General features: G+C 37.4%; 1 protein-coding gene across 1 annotated transcript in view; it reads left to right on the forward strand.

Annotated features, from left to right (window-relative positions):
- The window catches only part of KIF6 (kinesin family member 6), a 404,162-nt gene that overhangs the window by 123,929 nt on the left and 261,065 nt on the right, over positions 1 to 19,168 (forward strand). Inside the window, exon 7 of the mRNA XM_082414114.1 lies at positions 13,160 to 13,366. Coding sequence (XP_082270240.1) covers positions 13,160 to 13,366 — 207 coding nt within the window. The remainder of the gene's footprint in view (positions 1 to 13,159; positions 13,367 to 19,168) is intronic.

Genomic DNA, 19,168 nt, shown 5'->3' on the forward strand with positions numbered 1-19,168 from the left:
AAGGTAAACTTGATTTAAAAGAAGATAGATGGATATGATAGACAACTGGAATGAGTTAATTATTGCCATTGAGGACAAAATTTAGCTATGATTCTTCAGGCAGACAAGTAAAAACAAGGACATCGTTTTGGCATTTTTGGTTATGTAGTTTTCATTGTTCAGAGAGCAAATTTACAGGTATTGAGTTGCAGGCAGATTGTATCTATACTTGTTTAAAGGGTCTTGTGTGGCAAAATAGGCAGTGTCTTGCCTGTAACTTTGAAAGAAATACAAAGACTTTATACTTCTATCAGTCTTGTATAACATCTGAGAGCTTTATGTTAAATTGCTGTGTATTTAATTGAGTGTATCAGTCAGGATCTAACAAGGAAAACAAACTACTCTGTATTTAAAACAGGGGAAATCAATGCAGATAGTTTTGTTTCATGGATGATGGAAGAATCTGAGAAGCCAAACAGGGGATGGTGATACAACTCGTAGAGATGACCAACAACAGGAAGCTATGACAATCTATAGGCAGGTCTCAGCTGGTAGGAGGCATTGGCAGGAGAGTGGAAGGCATGAGGAAGGGAAAAGCCAGAGTATCTCTCCCCTTCCCTGTCTTTCCAGCTGGATGCCAGCTAAAAAGGGTCTTGGGAAAATGCTGCCTTTAGGACTCTGCATCTCTGTGATGTAGAGCAAAGTAGAGGAGAGGGAAGGAATTGATCAGAGGGCAAAGAGGCATAGATTAGCCCCTGAGTAAAACCATTTCTATAAGAAATAGGGATAATAATTCAGATAGATTGCTTTTGGCTTATCTTCAATCAGGAATACACATGAGGGAAACTGGCAGGAAGTCAGTTTGGGCTATAAGAAGTCAACGTTAAGAAGAAGCTATTCTTCTAGCATTTCTTGTTGATAGATACTTTCATTTTTTTGGCAGGCTGACTTTTGCATTAGTCCTTGTATTGGTTTCAAACTAGGAGGGAGGAGACAGGGGTCTTATCAACTGCCCAAACCCTTCAACAAGTAATTTGATCATGTTTTGGGCTTGCCATTTGGAGTCTTGCCAGTTCTAACAGCAAGAGATCTTCATAGCCATAGAGAGAACTGTGGAATCTTCAAAATGTGGAGGAAATGTCATTGGACTATAAAATGGAGTGAAATAATATATGTAATCACCAGACATCTATGCTTCTAGAGTTCTTCCTTCAGCATCTGTACTGTGAGTGACATTGTCCTCAAATCTGTGTCCGATACAGATCTCGATGTCTGAACTCAAACATTGCATTGAGAGCTACCACAATCAATTTGACAGGATAAACTTCTTTCATAAGAATAAAATTACTCAAATGTATATCTGAGTTCTGCTTGGTGTGTTATCACTACCTGTTTCTAGTTGTCTATACACAGGATAGTAACAGGTATTTTCAGTTTACTTATAATCTCGAGGTATACAGTATGTATAGAAAAAGGTTTTCCCTAAAGACAGTTTAAATGAACTGCTATAAATTCTTGAGAAGATCATTAGACTTTTTAGCCCCATAATATCATTTTTTCCAATTATGTGTATGGTCAGACTTGGAAATTGTTAAGCCCGACTGAATTTTAAGACGAAGAGAAGAGAGAAAAAATGTTAACCTTAATTTAAAAGATGAAAAATGGATATGCTAGACAACAAGGATGCCATTGAGGACCAAATTTAGCTATGATTCCTCTTGCAGTCAAGTAAATAAAAGGTGGGGGAACATTTGGGATGATATATTTTCCATTGTTCAGAGAACAAACCTTTGTCCTGGTGTTGATATGATTGATGATACCCAGTTCAAGGATATTAAACAAGGATGATAATTGAACATAGTTCTAATTAAACATGTAGGTAAAATTCTTCCTCAATTTGCCATGTGCGCTGACTTTAGCATACTTATATTTTTATATAAATGTATTTGATTTGTCAAATTTTGGAGAAATGACCCATAGGGAAGCAATCTTCTAAATATTAACATCCAACAGAAGAAGAGCCATCACTAATCCTGACATTCAATTTTCCTAAAATTTTGAAGTCAGCTAATAGATCTTTGAAGACATGAAAATCAAAAATCCATCAAATTGATTCCAGACTTGTTAGAAGGGATATATAATAAAACAAAATAGGCTATTCTTATCAGAAAGGTGAATCACAATTGCTAAAACATTCTTATCGTATGTTTCAGATTGCTCGAAAGCTTACTTTTAAATTAAAAAAAAAAATTGGTGTGCCTGGTCTGTTTTTCTCTTTTACACAGCTGCTTTGATAATACGCTCGACTAGAAATCTTGCAACTAGGGAAAATGAGTTTGATTACTTTTCTAAAAGCCAGGTATCTTATAAAAAGAAAAATCAGAAAGGAAAATGAGCAGTTTAGGGTCATTAATTCCAATAGAGGGCTATCAAATTGGGGATATTTTGCTGCTAAGCAGTATGTTCTGAAACAACTTCAGAAAAGATCAAGACAGGTGTTTATAGGGTCACATGCTAAACCACTAGGTTTGGTCAGGCCTCACTTTTCCAGGCTGAGTTAGAGTACAACAAGTGTGTGGTGGGCCTCCTAACCAACCCATCTGCCATGGGAGGAATTAGATAAGAAATCATTTAACCAGTTGGGGGAGGGTTAGATAATCCTCAGTTAAGGGTGAATTTTAACCTAAAAGGCTCAGATATCAGTCTGGGAAACACATGGAGGCTAGTATTTTCAGTCTTCAATTCAGTTAGAGCAAATGAGCAAAGGAACAGGTCAATTAGGATATCTGGTTAGAAAGTGTTATCAAACAAGGAGAATTGGAGTGAAAGCTGAATTCTGGATTCTGTGTCTACTGCTGTTGTTCTTAGATGGTTTGCTTTAAAAAGTCTCAAGCATGTACATTATATACTCCTGTTCAACCTAAGAGAGAATTTTCTTCACCTGACCTATTCTAAATTAGGGGAAATTCTTGTTGAGCTATTTCACTCCAAAATAGAGAGGTGATTGAAGAAAGAAAGATTTTGGTACATTAGAGTGGAATATAAGCTATATGACAAGAAAAAGCAAGTATTCAAAGGATCCTAGGAAATCTTAATATGTAATATAAAGAAATTACTCGACTCATTGAAGACTGTATTTATTAACTATTTGTAATCATTTTTGAAGTGATTGAAAACATGAGATTAACTAAAAGTAGAAAAATTGTTACAAAAAACATAATAGTATATTATATAAACACAAAAATCATAATTCACATATCAATTTTTGCCCTCAAATTAAAATTTTCAATCTTGAAAATGGCCACACACCCAAAAATCATGATGAAATAATGAAAAAAGTGAAATTTTTTGTTGATCTACCAATAGGAATATGTGTAACAAAATCAGAGCATCAGGATTAGTAGTTGTACATCTGCAGATTCCAACAGGAAAGGTGAATAAACAGGCTTTTGAAAATGCTTATCACTGTTACCCAATTCTTGTTGCTATACCATTTCTTTTCAAATTTCTCTTTCAGCCTAGGAGTATCTCCTGCTCTGTAGAAAATGATTCTTGTTCAATGAAAGAGCTTCTTAGGGTGGTAGCCCAGCCAGTGCCACTAAGTGGCTTGAAGGGCTGGTGGAGAAGGAGCTTTAGCCTTCAATACGGACATGTGGTGTTTCCTCGATTTAATGCTATGTTATGTAAAGCTGCAAAAGCAGCTTCAAGTACCACTCCACAAGTACATTGCTACTCCAAGCCCCTTTTAGATAGACAGTTTGAAGCCACCATTGACTGACAAGGTCATTTTTGAATCACCTTTTATAATCTGCACCACTCTTTACACTGCAAGAAATGAGCTGACCACCAAACACTCAGTTGTAGCCTGGTGGATTCCACCATCATCCCTCACTACCCTCTGCTGCAAACTGTCCATTACAATGTCACAATTTTTTAAATGATAGACATTTAAAAATCCATTTGGAACAATGGATTTTTCCAGAGTTTGGATATTAATTATCTTCTACTCTATGCACAAATGTTTAAATGGCCTTTCTGAACACAGTAGTTAATGCCAATTGGGAATAGTCCAAGGGAATTCATGAAGATAAATGAATTTTGAGTAGGCTTATTTTGGGAGGAGGAGAAGGGCATACTTTTCCAATAAGGCATACTGGCCAATACTTGACCATCAAGAGGACATTCCAGGCAAGAGAAAAGGCAGTTGAAGATGTACAGTGTAGTGGATAATAAGAGCCCTGGAGTCAGGCACAAAGAGTAATTGAAGCCCAAGATAAGTGTAGAGATTGGAGTCAATCTTGCTGTACAAATAATTCTAATTTTTAGACTCAAATTATATTGCATGGATTTAAAGAGTTTGCAGTTATAGTCTCTGAATTATTTGGCAATTTTTAGAAATTATGAAGCATGCCATAGAGATTCCAGAAAACTAGAAATGAGCAAGAGCCAACGATTTAACAAACATTTTTGAACACTATTGTGTAACGTTATGCTAGGGTTACAATGATGTATAAGACACCGTCCCTGCCCCCAAGGATCTCAGAGTCTAGGTGGGAGGAGGTGGGAAGTGGAGAGCCTTTGTAGAGGAGGTAACCTTTCAGATAGGCCTTCAGTGAGAAGTAAGCTTTTGCTGGGCTGGAGATGAGAAAGAGGAAAACTAACTTTCCTTGACCACAGATTACCAATATGATGAATCTGTAAGGGACCCAGTAAGCCTGGGTTTTAGACTTTTACTGTATAAAAGGAAGTCATTTATTCTCAACTCTGCAAAAAAAGAAAACATTTGGAAAATGACAGGTTAATATTTTTGATACCAAATCCTAAAAAAGAATCTGAAAAATGATTGTTAAATGATTCACTTTAAACTAATTTCATTCACTTTTCTGATAGGGTTATAAAAATTCATAGGTCAAGTGAATTCAAGTTATTTAATAAAGTCTCTCAAAATATCCTTGGGGGATATAAAGAGAAATTGAAAGTATATGAAAGTACTTGGATTGAAGCCAATTAGAAAATACCCATAAGTATTACCTAGTGGAGTAGAAAGTACGGGTGTCTTCATGGAATGCTATTGTTCTGCCCTACTCCATGTCTTACAAAATTGTTCGGGTGAGGAGACACAGGATAGTTTCATTCGTTGATAGCACAAAATTGCAAAGCAGTCAAAATTCAGAATTATCTCAACAGATAGTAATGTTGGGATGAAAACTAATCAAATGCAGTCATCAAATAAACAAGTGTGTGTGTTTCCCAAAGAAATTCCATAGCATGGGTAAAAGGCTGGAGCAAATATGGTTTATCACTTTGTGTGCTATTTATTGGCAACGCTAGATTTAGATTGCTCAGATTCCAGTTTCCTCTGCTGTGGTTAGGCTACATTTGAAAGAATAAATTCAGTTCAGAGTGTCAGATTGCCATACTTTAAAAATAGTTTGATAAACAGTTGTATAAGATACAGTTGTAGGAACTGGAGATATTAGTCTTAGGGAGCATGCTAGTTTAATTCAGGGATTTAGGTGGGATTGATGTAATCAAACATGTGTTTTTGAAGTATTACTCTGTCTGCAAGGTGGAGAACAGTTGGAGGAGACAAGAATAAATATGGGAAGACTAGTAAGGAAAGAATGTAGTAACCCAGGTGAGAGGTAAAAGATATTTGGAGATGGAGCAAAGCTGACAGAGGTAAATGCAACAGGACGGATTGTATATCCATCTGTGGGACACAGAATGAGGGAAAGTGATGAGGTTGTTTGGAGTAACATTAAGTTCAAGATGCTGGCAGGGCATTTTAGTGACAATTATCAGTCCAGCTCTTGGACATTCTAATCTGGGGTACAGAGAAATTGTGGTTGGAAATAAGGACATGGGAGGCATCTGAACAGAGTGAACATGAACAGTGAGACATTTTTATGACCTTTTACAGTTCATGGACCACTTCAACACTTCAATCGGTAATTAGTACAACTCTTTGCAGCAAAGCAAGTCTTATTATTGCATTTCAAAGGCATGAAAAACCAAAATTACTTTACATAAATTTGCTTAAGATTTCAACACTAGTAACTGATGGAACCAGGGCTTGAAGACACCAGGTAATCTGACACCCAATTCTAAGATTTTGGGTGTGTGATTTTTAACTACACTGCAGTACCAATCCAATGAGAATCAGAGCTATGGAAGAGTTCCCCAAGAGGAAGAAATATGATGACCATAGCTTGGGACATGCTTATTTTAGGGACTGGAGAGAAAAGGGTCCAATAAAGGAAAAGGAGACAGAGCAAGCAGTTAGAGAGAGTGTTTGACTCTAGAAACCTAGGAATAGAAGGAGCGTGGAGAGCTTCCATAATGAGGGAATGGATAACATTCGTAGGTTTTACCTGAAAGATTAGGATGCTCAGTGCTGAAAACAGATCACTTTCTTTCCTGCACATTTACCTTTTTCTCATTGTTCACTCTCATTTCACACGTTTTGTCATTAGCTCCTGAACTAGATTATAAATGTCTTGAGGGCAAGGTCCAGGCCTTCTTTTCCTTCTTGTCTCTGTACTGCCTAATACGGGGCTATATACACAGAATGATATGAAATGTGAAAGCTCTCTGCATGCAGATGATTAATCATCACTAGAATTTTTCCAAAGGCACTGTCTGTAGTGCCAAGAGCACATTTGTTTAAAATGTGCGCTTAAATTTGAATGAAATCTGCCTAAATGGTGCCATCTGTTCTTAGGCAGTTTCAAAAATGTTTAAATACAATTTTACCTTTAAAAGGACAAGCGTAGGGGCATGCCTATGAGACATAAAGATGTCCTTAAATAAACACAGAGCAGACACTGGCATATTCAATCACACTTAAACAGCTACACATAAAGAATGTTTTCTGAGGTTTAAGAAAATTTTCGCGAAGAGTACACCAACTACTACTTCATGCAGAAAATATTTATGAGAAGTTACAAAATTGTAGGCATGGACTCCTACACATATTACTGCATTTTAATTACAGACTACAGAAATACAATTTAATTTCATGTACCCTTTGAAATGGGTTCACTCTTCCACTATTTGTAATGGTCCACATTTTACTGTGATTTCAGTGCATCAATTTGGAAGCTGAAGACAGCTGAAGACAGCTGTTGGGGATAGTCTCTATGTTAGTCATTTATATTGATTGTCATTTGACTTTTGTTACAGTGCTGTAGGCTTCATTGTTGTGCGAATATAACAGTGAAATGAAACCCACGTTTAAGTTCTGCAAATAACTTACAGTCACTTCCAAAACACCTCAACTTAGTTTCTAAATTTGAGTTTGTGGTTTTAGATGCACGGTTATTTGCTGATCCACTTTAGCATGCAAAATCACACACTGGCTAGGTTTGGGTATAGTTATTGTGGCAACGAGTAATGGGTCAAATTTTCAGCCTATGTAACTCACTAGCTATATCATCATGACCAAAACTACGCCAGTATTTTGACATCTCTGTATTTTTCTAGTTGGTGTAAATCAGTGATCATGTATATCAAGAATTTATATTTACAGAAAGAATTTGTGGTTGAAATAACATCTAAATATATTACCCTATCTGAATACATGTATATCTGTATGGAAAGTCTTTCGTTAAATCCTGTTTTGCAAAGGTGGAGATCTGAACGTGTTTACTCACATGAGCATTCTTTTGGAATATTTTTAGATAATTTTTATTTTAGATATTTTTAGATATCTGATATCTATTTACTTCTGAGAATTTTTAAATAAAAGAAATAGGATATTTCAGATAAAGATGAAGTCTCCTTGTTAGCCTTTCACTTCCATCCCTCACAAAGGCAACAACTATCATTAATTTGCTATATCCTCCAGTCCGTTTTTTACACTTTTAATGACCTAAGTTATAGCACCATGAACTAATATTTTTAGATAATATTGTCTTCTTAATTATCTAAGTTCTATCATAGTATTTATATTATTCTTTAACTTGCCATTTTTCCTCAGCATTCTATTTTAGAAATCTATGTCAATCTATACAGAAGTTTAATTTTCTGTAATTTGAATTATCCCAGTTTTTTCATCTTTCCCACCACAGATGTCCATTTAGGCTGTACATCTTGCACCAACTTCTTGCTACCCCAAGCAGTATTGCAGTGAATGTCCATCCATCTCTCTGCCTCTGTCTCTCTCTCTCCCCCGTAATGTACCTGGCCCAGGTTTCTCTCTAGGAAATATACCTAGTAGTCAGGCTATTGCTGGCTTTTGGGCCATAGGGAATTCTCTCAAAAAAGATTCTTGATTTACATTCCTACCAGCAGTGTATAAAAGTTCCTGCTTCCTTATATCCTTACAAACACTTGTTTTGTTAGAGTTTATTTTTTAAAATTTGCCCATCTAATAGAGGTGAATGAAGCAGTTTATTGTTGGGTTTTAATTACTTGTCTTGACTATTTGTAAGCTTGAGCAATTTTTTCAAAGACTTGTTGACCATTTTCAGGTTTCCTCTTTATGGGATGCCTGTTCATATCCTTTGCTCATTTTTTTCTGTGTTATTTTTTTTATTGATTTGTGGGGGTTCTTTATTTCAAATATTAATCTTTTGTCAGCCATATATATTGCCAATATCATCGCCTAGTCTTTTAACTTTACGGTAGATCTCATCACACAGAAGTTCTTTAATTTTGGATTATTTGGTCAAATATTTCAAATCCATTCAGTTTTGTGTTTTGTGTCTTATCATAGCTTATCTATTACTACCTTGGGTTGATTACAATATGCTTCTATATTTTATTAATGTTAAGGTTGTGTTATTTTACACATAAGTCTGTAATACATTCTGGAATTTATTTGTGTGTATAGTGTGAGAGAGCAATATAAATTTACTTTTTCAAGGTGGTTAGACCATTACTCCAACATCATTTGTTAATAAGTCCATCCTTTCTCTACTGTGGTGTGATGTCACCCATACCTTATACAGAGTTCCTTAAATGAGCACAGCATGTTTCACTGATCTAATTATCTATCTGTTCCTGCACAAGTCCCACACTGTTTTAATTACTATGGTGTTATGATTATTCCTTGATATATAGCAAGACAAGACCCCTTTCCTTATTATTCTTTCACTGAATTGTTTTTGATTATTTTGCAATATTGGCTCTTTCATCTGGTTTTTAGAATTAATTTGTTTTGTTCTGCAAACAAAACCAGTGGCATCTGTATTTCAATTGCATTGAATATATAGGTTAATATAGAGAGATTAATATAGAGATTAATTTTGAATTTTCCCATCTATGAAATGGTATATTAATATCTGGTACACCATTTATTCAGGTTTTCATTTTCCCTGCAAATCACACATCTTTTATAAGATTGATCTCTTAGTATCTCATCATCTTTGTTGCTATTACAAATAAAATATTTCCTGATTAATTGTTGCTGGATTATTAGAACTTTATTGATTTTTCATATTGGTCTTGCATCCAGCAACCCTGCTAATCTTTTTAGCCCTTAACAGTTTATTTGTAGACATTCTTGCATTTTCTTTGTAAACCACAATATTTTCGGTATATAATGACACTTTAATTTCTTCTTTTCCTATCACTATGCCTCATATATTTTTCTTGTTTATTACCTTGACTGGAAGCCCCAGTTCAGTGTTGGGTAGTAGCAGTGATATTGGGTATCCTTGTCTGTGGATTGTGTTTACAATTGTGTAATGAATTCTCTTTATGAACCCATTCTCAGCTATTTTACCATGAAATTCACATTGAAAATTTTCAATATGGCTAGCCAAAGTTAAGGTATGGATTGTGGTCATGTGATGAAATAACGTTATAGTACTGGTTAAGAGGTCCCAAACTTTACCTCATTCACACTCTTTTTTCACTTTCTGAATGAACCCGGCCACATCTGTTATCAGTCATTCCGGAGGTAATACATTGAAAATAATTCACGTTAAGGATCTCAGCTACAAGTGTTTTTGCTCCATTTGAAAGTGTTCACTTCATGGGAAATGAAGTCTTTTCACTGGAAATATAAATTTAACTCTGTTGATATTCTACAGAAATACTCATTGTTCACATTACTTTTTTTCTTTTTAACGTTTTTATTGGAGTATAATTGCTTTACAATGGTGTGTTAGCTTCTGCTTTATAACAAAGTGAATCAGTTATACATATACATATATCCCCATATCTCTTCCCTCTTGCGTCTCCCTCCCTCCCACCCTCCCTATCCCACCCCTCTAGCTGATCACAAAGCACCGAGCTGATCACCCTGTGCTATGCGACTGCTGCGCACTAGCTATCTATTTTACATTTGGTAGTGTATATATGTGCATATATACACTACTACTCTCTCACTTTGTCCCAGCTTACCCTTCCTTCCCCCTCCCCGTATCTTCAAGTCCATTCTCTAGTAGGTCTGCATCTTTATTCCCATCTTGCCCCTAGGTTCTTCATGACCATTTTTTTTTTTAGACTCCATATGCATGTGTTAGCATACGGTATTTGTTTTTCTCTTTCTGACTTACTTCACTCTGTATGACAGACTCTAGGTCCATCCACCTCATTACAAATAACTCAAATTCATTTCTTTTTATGGCTGAATAATATTCCATTGTATATATGTGCCACCTCTTCTTTATCCATTCATCTGTCGATGGATACTTAGGTTGCTTCCGTGTCCTTGCTGTTGTAAATAGTGCTGCAGTGAACATTGTGGTACATGACTCTTTTTGAATTATGTTTTTCTCAGGGTATATGCCCAGTAGTGGGATTGCTGGGTCGTATGGTGGTTGTATTTTTAGTTTTTTAAGGAACCTCCATATTGTTCTCCATAGTGGCTGTATCAATTTACATTCCCACCAACAGTGTATGAGGGTTCCCTTTTCTCCACACTCTCTCCAGAATTTATTGTTTGTAGATTTTTTGATGATGGCCATTCTGACTGGTGTGAGGTGACACCTCATTGTAGTTTTGATTTGCATTTCTCTAATGATTAATGATGTTGAGCATTCTTTCATCTGTTTGTTGGCAATCTGTATATCTTCTTTGGAGAAATGTCTATTTAGGCCTTCTGCCCATTTTTGGATTGGGTTGTTTGGTTTTTTGATATTGAGCTGCATAAGTTGCTTGTAAATTTTGGAGATTAATCCTTTGTCAGTTGCTTCATTTGCAAATATTTTCTCCCATTCTGAGGGTTGTCATTTCGTCTTGTTTATGGTTTCCTTTGCTGTGCAAAAGCTTTTAAGTTTCATTAGGTCCCATTTGTTTATTTTTGTTTTCATTTCCATCTCTCTAGGAGGTGGGTCAAAAAGGATCTTGCTGTGATCTATGTCATAGAGTGTTCTGCCTATGCTTTCCTCTAAGAGTTTTATAGTGTCTGGCCTTACATTTAGGTCTTTAATCCATTTTGAGTTTATTTTTGTGTATGGTGTTAGAGAGTGCTCTAATTTCATTCTTTTACATATAGTTGTCCAGTTTTCCCAGCACCACTTATTGAAGAGGCTGTCTTTTCTCCATTGTATATTCTTGCCTCCTTTATCAAAGATAAGGTGACCATATGTGCGTGGGTTTATCTCTGGGCTTTCTATCCTGTTTCATTGATCTATATTTCTATTTTTGTGCCAGTACCATACTGTCTTGATTACTGTAGCTTTGTAGTACAGTCTGAAGTCCGGGAGCCTGATTCCTCCAGCTCTGCTTTTCTTTCTCAAGATTGCTTTCGCTATTCGGGGTCTTTTGTGTCTCCATACAAATTGTGAAATTTTTTGTTCTAGTTCTGTGAAAAATGCCAGTAGTAGTTTGATAGGGATTGCACTGAATCTGTAGGTTGCTTTGAGTAGTATAGTCATTTTCAGAATGTTGATTCTTCCAATCCAAGAACACGGTGTATCTCTCCATCTATTTGTATCATCTTTAATTTCTTTCATCACTGTCTTATAATTTTCTGCATACAGGTCTTTTGTCTCCCTAGGTAGGTTTGTTCCTAGGTATGTTATTCTTTTTGTTGCAATGGTAAATGGGAGTGTTTTCTTAATTTCACTTTCAGATTTTTCATCATTAGTGTATAGGAATGCAAGAGATTTCTGTGCATTAGTTTTGTATCCTGCTACTTTACCAAATTCATTGATTAGCTCTAGTAGTTTTCTGGTAGCATCTTTAGGATCCTCTATGTATAGTATCATGTCATCTGCAAACAGTGACAGCTTTACTTCTTTTCCGATTTGGATTCCTTTTATTTCTTTTTCTTCTCTGATTGCTGTGGCTAAAACTTCCAAAACTATGTTGAATAATAGTGGTGAGATTGGGCAGCCTTGTCTTGTTCCTGATCTTAGTGGAAATGGTTTCAGTTTTTCACCATTGAGGATGATGTTGGCTGTGGGTTTGTCATATATGGCCTTTTTTATGTTGAGGTAACTTCCCTCTATGCCTACTTTCTGGAGGGTTTCTATCATAAATGGGTGTTGAATTTTGTTGAAAGCTTTCTCTGCATCTGTTGAGATGATCATATGGTTTTTCTCCTTAAATTTGTTAATATGGTGTATCACATGGATTTCTTTGTGTATATTGAAGGATCCTTGCATTCCTGAGATAAACCCCACTTGATCATGGTGTATGATCCTTTTAATGTGCTGTTGGATTCTGTTTGCTAGTATTTTGTTGAGGATTTTTGCATCTATGTTCATCAGTGATATTCACCTATAGTTTTCTTTTTTTGTGACATCTTTGTCTGGTTTTGGTATCAGGGTGATGGTGGCCTCGTAGAATGAGTTGGGGAGTGTTCCTCCCTCTGCTCTATTTTGGAAGAGTTTGAAAAGGATAGGTGTTAGCTCTTCTCTAAATGTTTGATAGAATTCACCTGTGAAGCCATCTGTTCCTCGGCTTTTGTTTGTTGGAAGATTCTTAATCACAGTTTCAATTTCAGTGCTTGTGATTGGTCTGTTCATATTTTCTATTTCTTCCTGGTTCAGTCTTGGAAGGTTGTGCTTTTCTAAGAATTTGTCCATTTCTTCCAGGTTGTCCATTTTATTGGCATATAGTTGCTTGTAGTAATCTCTCATGCCCTTTTGTATTTCTACAGTGTCAGTTGTTACTTCCCCTTTTCCATTTCTGATTTTATTGATTTGAGTCTTCTCCCTTTTTTTCTTGATGAGTCTGGCTAATGGTTTATCAATTTTGTTTTACAACATTTTTATTATAGACTCCTATGAACCAAGCTTCAACCCGTTCCCACTGCATTTTCACCATTCACTTATCAAGCAAGACACCAGGATCTGCAACCGTGCGACATGCCAAGCTGCATTTGGTTGACCTGGCTGGTTCAGAGCGAGTTGCGAAGACTGGAGTCGGGGGCCAGCTTCTGACAGAGGCCAAGTATATCAACTTGTCACTACATTACTTAGAACAGGTAAACGGGTAGGGTGGGATGTACCTATACCTACCATTTTTTGACCATGTACTTCACATCACGCATTCTACTAGCATTTTTGTCTTGTTTTGTTTCTCTTCTTTTACTGTGGCAAAATATATATAATGTAAAATTACCATTTAACTAATTTTTACAATTCAGTGGCATTAAGTACATTCAAAATGTTGTGCAAGCATCACCATCATCCATTTCCAGAGCTTCTTATGATCCCAAACAGAAACTCTGTACCCATTAAACAGTATCTCCCAATCTCTTTATACTCCCAGGCCCCCATCACCTCTAGTCTACTTTCTGCCACTATGAATTTGCCTGTTCTAGATTTTCGTATAAGTGGAATTATACAGTATTTGTCCTTTTGTGTCTGATTTCTTCCACTTAGCATAATTTCAAGGTCCATCGTGTTTTAACATGTATCACAATTTTCTTCCTTTTTAAGGCTGAATAATATCTCATTGTGTGTGTGTAGATATAAATATAGATATATAGTATTTTGTATATCCATTCATCTGTTGATGAACATGACTTGTTTCCACCTTTTGGCTATTGTGAATAATGCTGCTATAAACATTGGTATAGCTACTAGAATTCTGTATAAACCATTTCATTTAAACCTCACAACAGCTCTGCACTGTAGGTATTAGTTATTACCCACATCTTATAGTTTTTATAACTCAGGTCTTCCCCAGGCCTTCCTGAGATTACACAGCTAGTAGTGAGATAAGGATTTGAACCTCGAATTGCTTGGCTCCAAAGCCTATGCTTTTTTTCACTATACCTTGTGTTTATTTGTAAAATTAGTGGTGTGAATATAAGTTAGAAACGGCCTCCATGGACTATTTGTTTCGGGCTGGTAGATTAGCTATGAGACCATAATGTGGAGATGACCAGTATCTTTTCCATTTGTAGTGACTTCATCTAGTTGGTGATTCTGACCCTGCAATGGTTCTCTTTGCCTTAGCTTCCCTCCCTGTCCCCACTCCAAGTTTACTACAGTCCATCCCAGTGCATGCTTAATTTTTAATTTCTGAATTTTATTCCAAAGGCAGAGAAAGCTCATCTGAATTTTGCTAAGTAAATCTTCCAGACAAAATTTCTCCCATCTAAAAGGAGTGCATTGAATTAAATTATTTTTCAAGTTCCTTTCAGCTCTGTGAGTGTAAATGTTGTGAGTTGAATGTTAAAGATGGCAACTAATTCTAAAAAAAAAAGAAAGAGAAACATGATCAAAAACTGGAGTGGAGAAGTACAGAGGATATTGGCGAGGCAAAAGGGTCTGTTAATGAATGTTGGAGACTGAAAGATTTGAGAAAAAAAAACTACTTTTTTAAAGCTGCATAATGAACCCTTTTGAGAATGATGTTGTCCTGACATTAAATGCTTTCTAATGGTCAAGCTGGCTGAAAAAGCAGATTGAGAGGAACCTAAGGGAACTCTCTGTGAACAAGGCACACACAATTAGGCTCTGACCAAATGAATCCCAGTAATGCAACACCCGGAGGTTAAGACCTGCATGGTGTTCAGATCACTTTAGTGTTTCTGACGATAGTCAACATTCCCGAACTCTTTCTTGTTCACATATTACCTACTACTTTTACTTAACAGATCTTTTACTTTATAGGACATTTATGTAACATTGATATGAAAGTATAATGGACTATATTCAAAGTGCTTTATTTCAAATATACCTACTTGTTTCAGAGTCTTCACTATGTTTTAATTCCCATTATATCCATCCATCATACGAAATTATATTTATATTTGTTAGTTGAATCAAAATTTCCATCAATTGTAATCACTCAAGAAAAACATTCTGCTCCTTATGTTTTCTTTTTCTTCATTCTACACAACATTTGCAAGCTGTTACTTGTCATTAAAACTATTCCTCTCCCTACATTTCTTCTCTTCAAATTCTGGTAACATCAGCCTCATGTGAGCACTCTTGGTGGCTATGTGGCATCTGATTTTCTATATAGCTAGTTTATATATTTAACAGATACTTATAAGGAGCAGTAATGTGCTGAGGACTGTGCTGGGCCCTGGAGCACAGCGCTGAATGAAATAGAAACAGCCCTTGCCCCGAAGGTCTCATGGTCCAGTGGAGGGAGACATGCACTGAATAAGTATTCGTTAGGTACGTGGCTGTAATCCTGATGGGAGCCTGCAGAGCAAGTCCAAGGGGCGAGGAGAGTGTGGGGAATTGGACTTAGACTGAGGAAGGGAGAGTTAATGAAAGTTCTCTCAGGACTGATGTTAAGCAGAGATGGGAGGAATGAGTAGGAGTGAGCCCGGCCAGGATGGGGTCAGGGCATGTCAGGCAGTGAGAACTGGGAGTCTGTCAGCCCTTAGCTCCATCTGCAGGATGGATTCACCCAGGGTCTCAGTGACATTCATGTGTCATTGACCTTTGGCTCTCCGAATGTAACTTATCTGTTTCATAGACACCCACTGCATCACTGCAGCCGTTAGCTCTTTACACTGCTGTACAAGGGTCTTCATGGAGGTTATGGCATAAAATAATGGAGAGAGGAGGAGAAGGAGAAGATCAGTATGAGAGGAAAGAAGAACATAAATATGGAAAACTGCAGTGTGTGGACATGAGTACGTGAGATTGAGTAAAGCTAGGAGCAGCTGCTAGAGAGAAAGTTGTGGATAGTAGAGAAATATTGGAATTTTACACAGAAAGACATAAGTGAGAGGGGACCAAAGAGTACCTAGGAAGGAGAATAATAAAAAGAGTGAGCAGATACTGTTGATGAAATAACAGAATTCAAGGACTTTTATAAACAAATTTTCTTTATGAAGTACTTTATTATGGGCCTTTGAGGCTGGAAGTATAACAGTTTAGTTTAATTAGCTTCATTCATTCATTCACTCATTCAATCAACAAATTGTGATTGAGTGTCCACTGGGTGCTACAAGTTACGTTAGGCAATGGGGATTGATGTATAATTGAGAAATAGTCTGTGCTACCGTGTCATCCAGTGAAAGAGCAAAGCATACAAACAAATACTTAGAATGCAGTAAGATAAATGCTGTAATAGAAATTCATGTAGATGTCCAAAATATAATCAAACTGAGACATCTTCTCTGTCTCAGTTTGAATATATAAGATGGAGATGGACTAGGAAAAGACAGTTTGGTAGCCTTTCTTACATGAATTAGCCCACATTAGGGTTATAGAAATTCCATGCGAATTGTAACTGCTCTCTGGCCATAATTGTGAGACCTTACACCTGCTCACAGGGCACAGACGTTCTGAGTTGAATGCACCTTATTGTGCTCAGAAGTAAATAAATTTCTATTTGCCAGAGTACTGTTGGTTTTGGAGTTTTCCTTGTGTATGTAGTACTTTTTCCAAAAAGTCTCCTCAAAAACATTTCAAGCCACAATAACAGGGTGCATCTTGACCCTAGAATTCGAGTCCGTGGAGGAAAAGTAAGGGACCATGCATACTTGGTCCAGCCATAAGCCTCACGGAGTGCTCCTTGGGTGACCCTGGGTGTCTGTCAGCCCAAATGTTAAGTGAGAAACCACTGAGAACAGAGACTGTTTGCTGTCTCCTTCTCCAGAAATCAGAATCAGGGTCACCCCGGCCAGTTATCCAACATGAGTGGGACTTTTTCAGTGTGTTACTTTCCACTTGGCTTCCACTGAATGTGTTGCATTCAGGAGAAAAAATTGGTGGTGCAGTGTTAGTTGTAACTCTGCAAATTTTTGTCAGTTCTCAGGGGATAATCTTCCATGGACATCTGAGTTCTTTAAAAGAAATTATCTTTAATGAATGAAGTAGTAAACCGAATTATTGATTTCAGGCATAGTTTCTCGGTACGTGGAGATGCTATTAAGTGTCATGTGGGGTTCCACTCTTTGCTGCTTAAAGAATGTCTTCAGGAACATGTTATTGTATTTGTACATGAAATCCAAAATGGAAGTAAACACTAAAGAAATCCAGGTTGTATGAACACCTCCTCACCCTGTGCCATTCAGATCATTTGGCTCCTGCCCAGTTTAGAGAACCCAAAGCAGCCCCACAAAGAATAATTTACTTCTGCCTCTCTCTCAAATACTGGCCATTTCTAAGTCACTCTGAAGATCCGTTTCTGTCCAAGGGGTCTAGGCTTATTATGGTATTCCTAAAGTTCTCTAGAGCTGGGAGGGTACCTGCTTAGGACCCGCTTATAAAGAAATGGCCTAGGACTTCCCTGGTGGCGCAGTGGTTGGGAATCGCCTGCCAATGCAGGGGACATGGGTTCGAGCCCTGGTCCGGGAAAATCCCACATGCCGCGGATCAACTAAGCCTGTGCGCCACAGCTACTGAGCCTGCGCTCTAGAGCCCGCGAGCCACAACTACTGAAGCCTGCGTGCCTAGAGCCCATGCTCCGCAACAAGAGAAGCCACCGCAATGAGAAGCACGCGCACCGCAACAAAGAGTAGCCCCCGCTCACCGCAACTAGAGAAAAGCCCATGCACAGCAACGAAGACCCAACACAGCCAAAAAAAAAAAAAAGAAAAGGAAAAAGAAATGGCCTAGAACTGCGTTTATTGTGCTACAACAAGTCTTCAAAGTGATCATAAAGAACATGGCCTAAAGCCCCCTCCAAACACGGAGTGCTTTTTGTTTTGCTAAGAAGTATCCCAGAAACTCTCTCTATTGATCTTTAAATCATTTCTGTGAGATAGGCAGGCATTCTAATTCCAGTTTTACAGGTGGGGAGACTGAGGCTAATAAATATAAGAGATTGGCCTAAGATCGTATAAGTGGGGCAGCTGGATTCTGACTCTGAGTCCTGGGTTCTTTGTTTTATCATGCACTGCCTTCATTTCCCCCATTCTTAAAGACCATATTTTCTAATCCATAATCTCATTTTGAATTTTAATTCTTCTCTTTAACAATTTTAGAACCCTTTCTGGAAAGGACATTGGGATTGCCTCTACAGCATTCATTCCAGGGGTAGCAGGCAGAAGCTCATTCCCAGCTCCAGGGGTAGACCTGACTGGCCTAAGCCGATTCGAGCCAGTCTTTCTCCTGGCTATAGTGATTGGTTCAGAGGTGGCCCATGACCCAAGTTGGTCCCTAGTGAATCTCAGGACTCATGTTTAATTATTAGAGAACTTTCTCATGTCAGTCATGAGTAAGGAAGTATATAACATCAGGGCATTTGGTAGCCATCCTATGGCCACGAGGAGGGGCAGACTTCTACCACATGGGAGACAGAGCAGAGATATGGGCAGAAACTAAGTCCTTTCTAAAAGGCCCCTGACCTTTTAGGTCATTCTAACCTAAAGCATTTCCTATTACAGTTACATGAGCCAATAAATTTCCCTATGATTAAAGCCAGTTTGGGTTACATTCTTTTGTTACTACAGCCAAAAGCAAGTTAACTAACAGACCATTTAATATCAGAAGGAAGTGTAATAAGCATATTCTCCTTTATGTCATCTAAGTTGTCAATAAAACTGTTGAATAGAAAAGACATCAGTTTTGTTTCCTAGACCAGGAAGAAAATAGTGACATTTGTTTTATGAAAGAACTTAAAAGTACTTAGAAAATTGTTAGATATTTAATTGATGATTAATAAACAATAATGCCACCCTCTCTGCATATCTGTCAGACCTACCCCTGTTTGGTTTGGTATTTGGTATTCGGGCCTTCCTTACCTGTTGCAGATATTTGTCCTCTTGGCTCTTAGGGTCTGGAGCTCTGCTCAGCACCCCATGCTCCCATCTTGCCACTCAGACTCGGGTCCACCATATTTCTCACTTTCTTCCCAGTTACACTGA

This window comes from Balaenoptera physalus (assembly GCF_965194825.1).
Source record: "Balaenoptera physalus genome assembly, chromosome: 11".
NCBI lineage: Eukaryota > Metazoa > Chordata > Mammalia > Artiodactyla > Balaenopteridae > Balaenoptera > Balaenoptera physalus.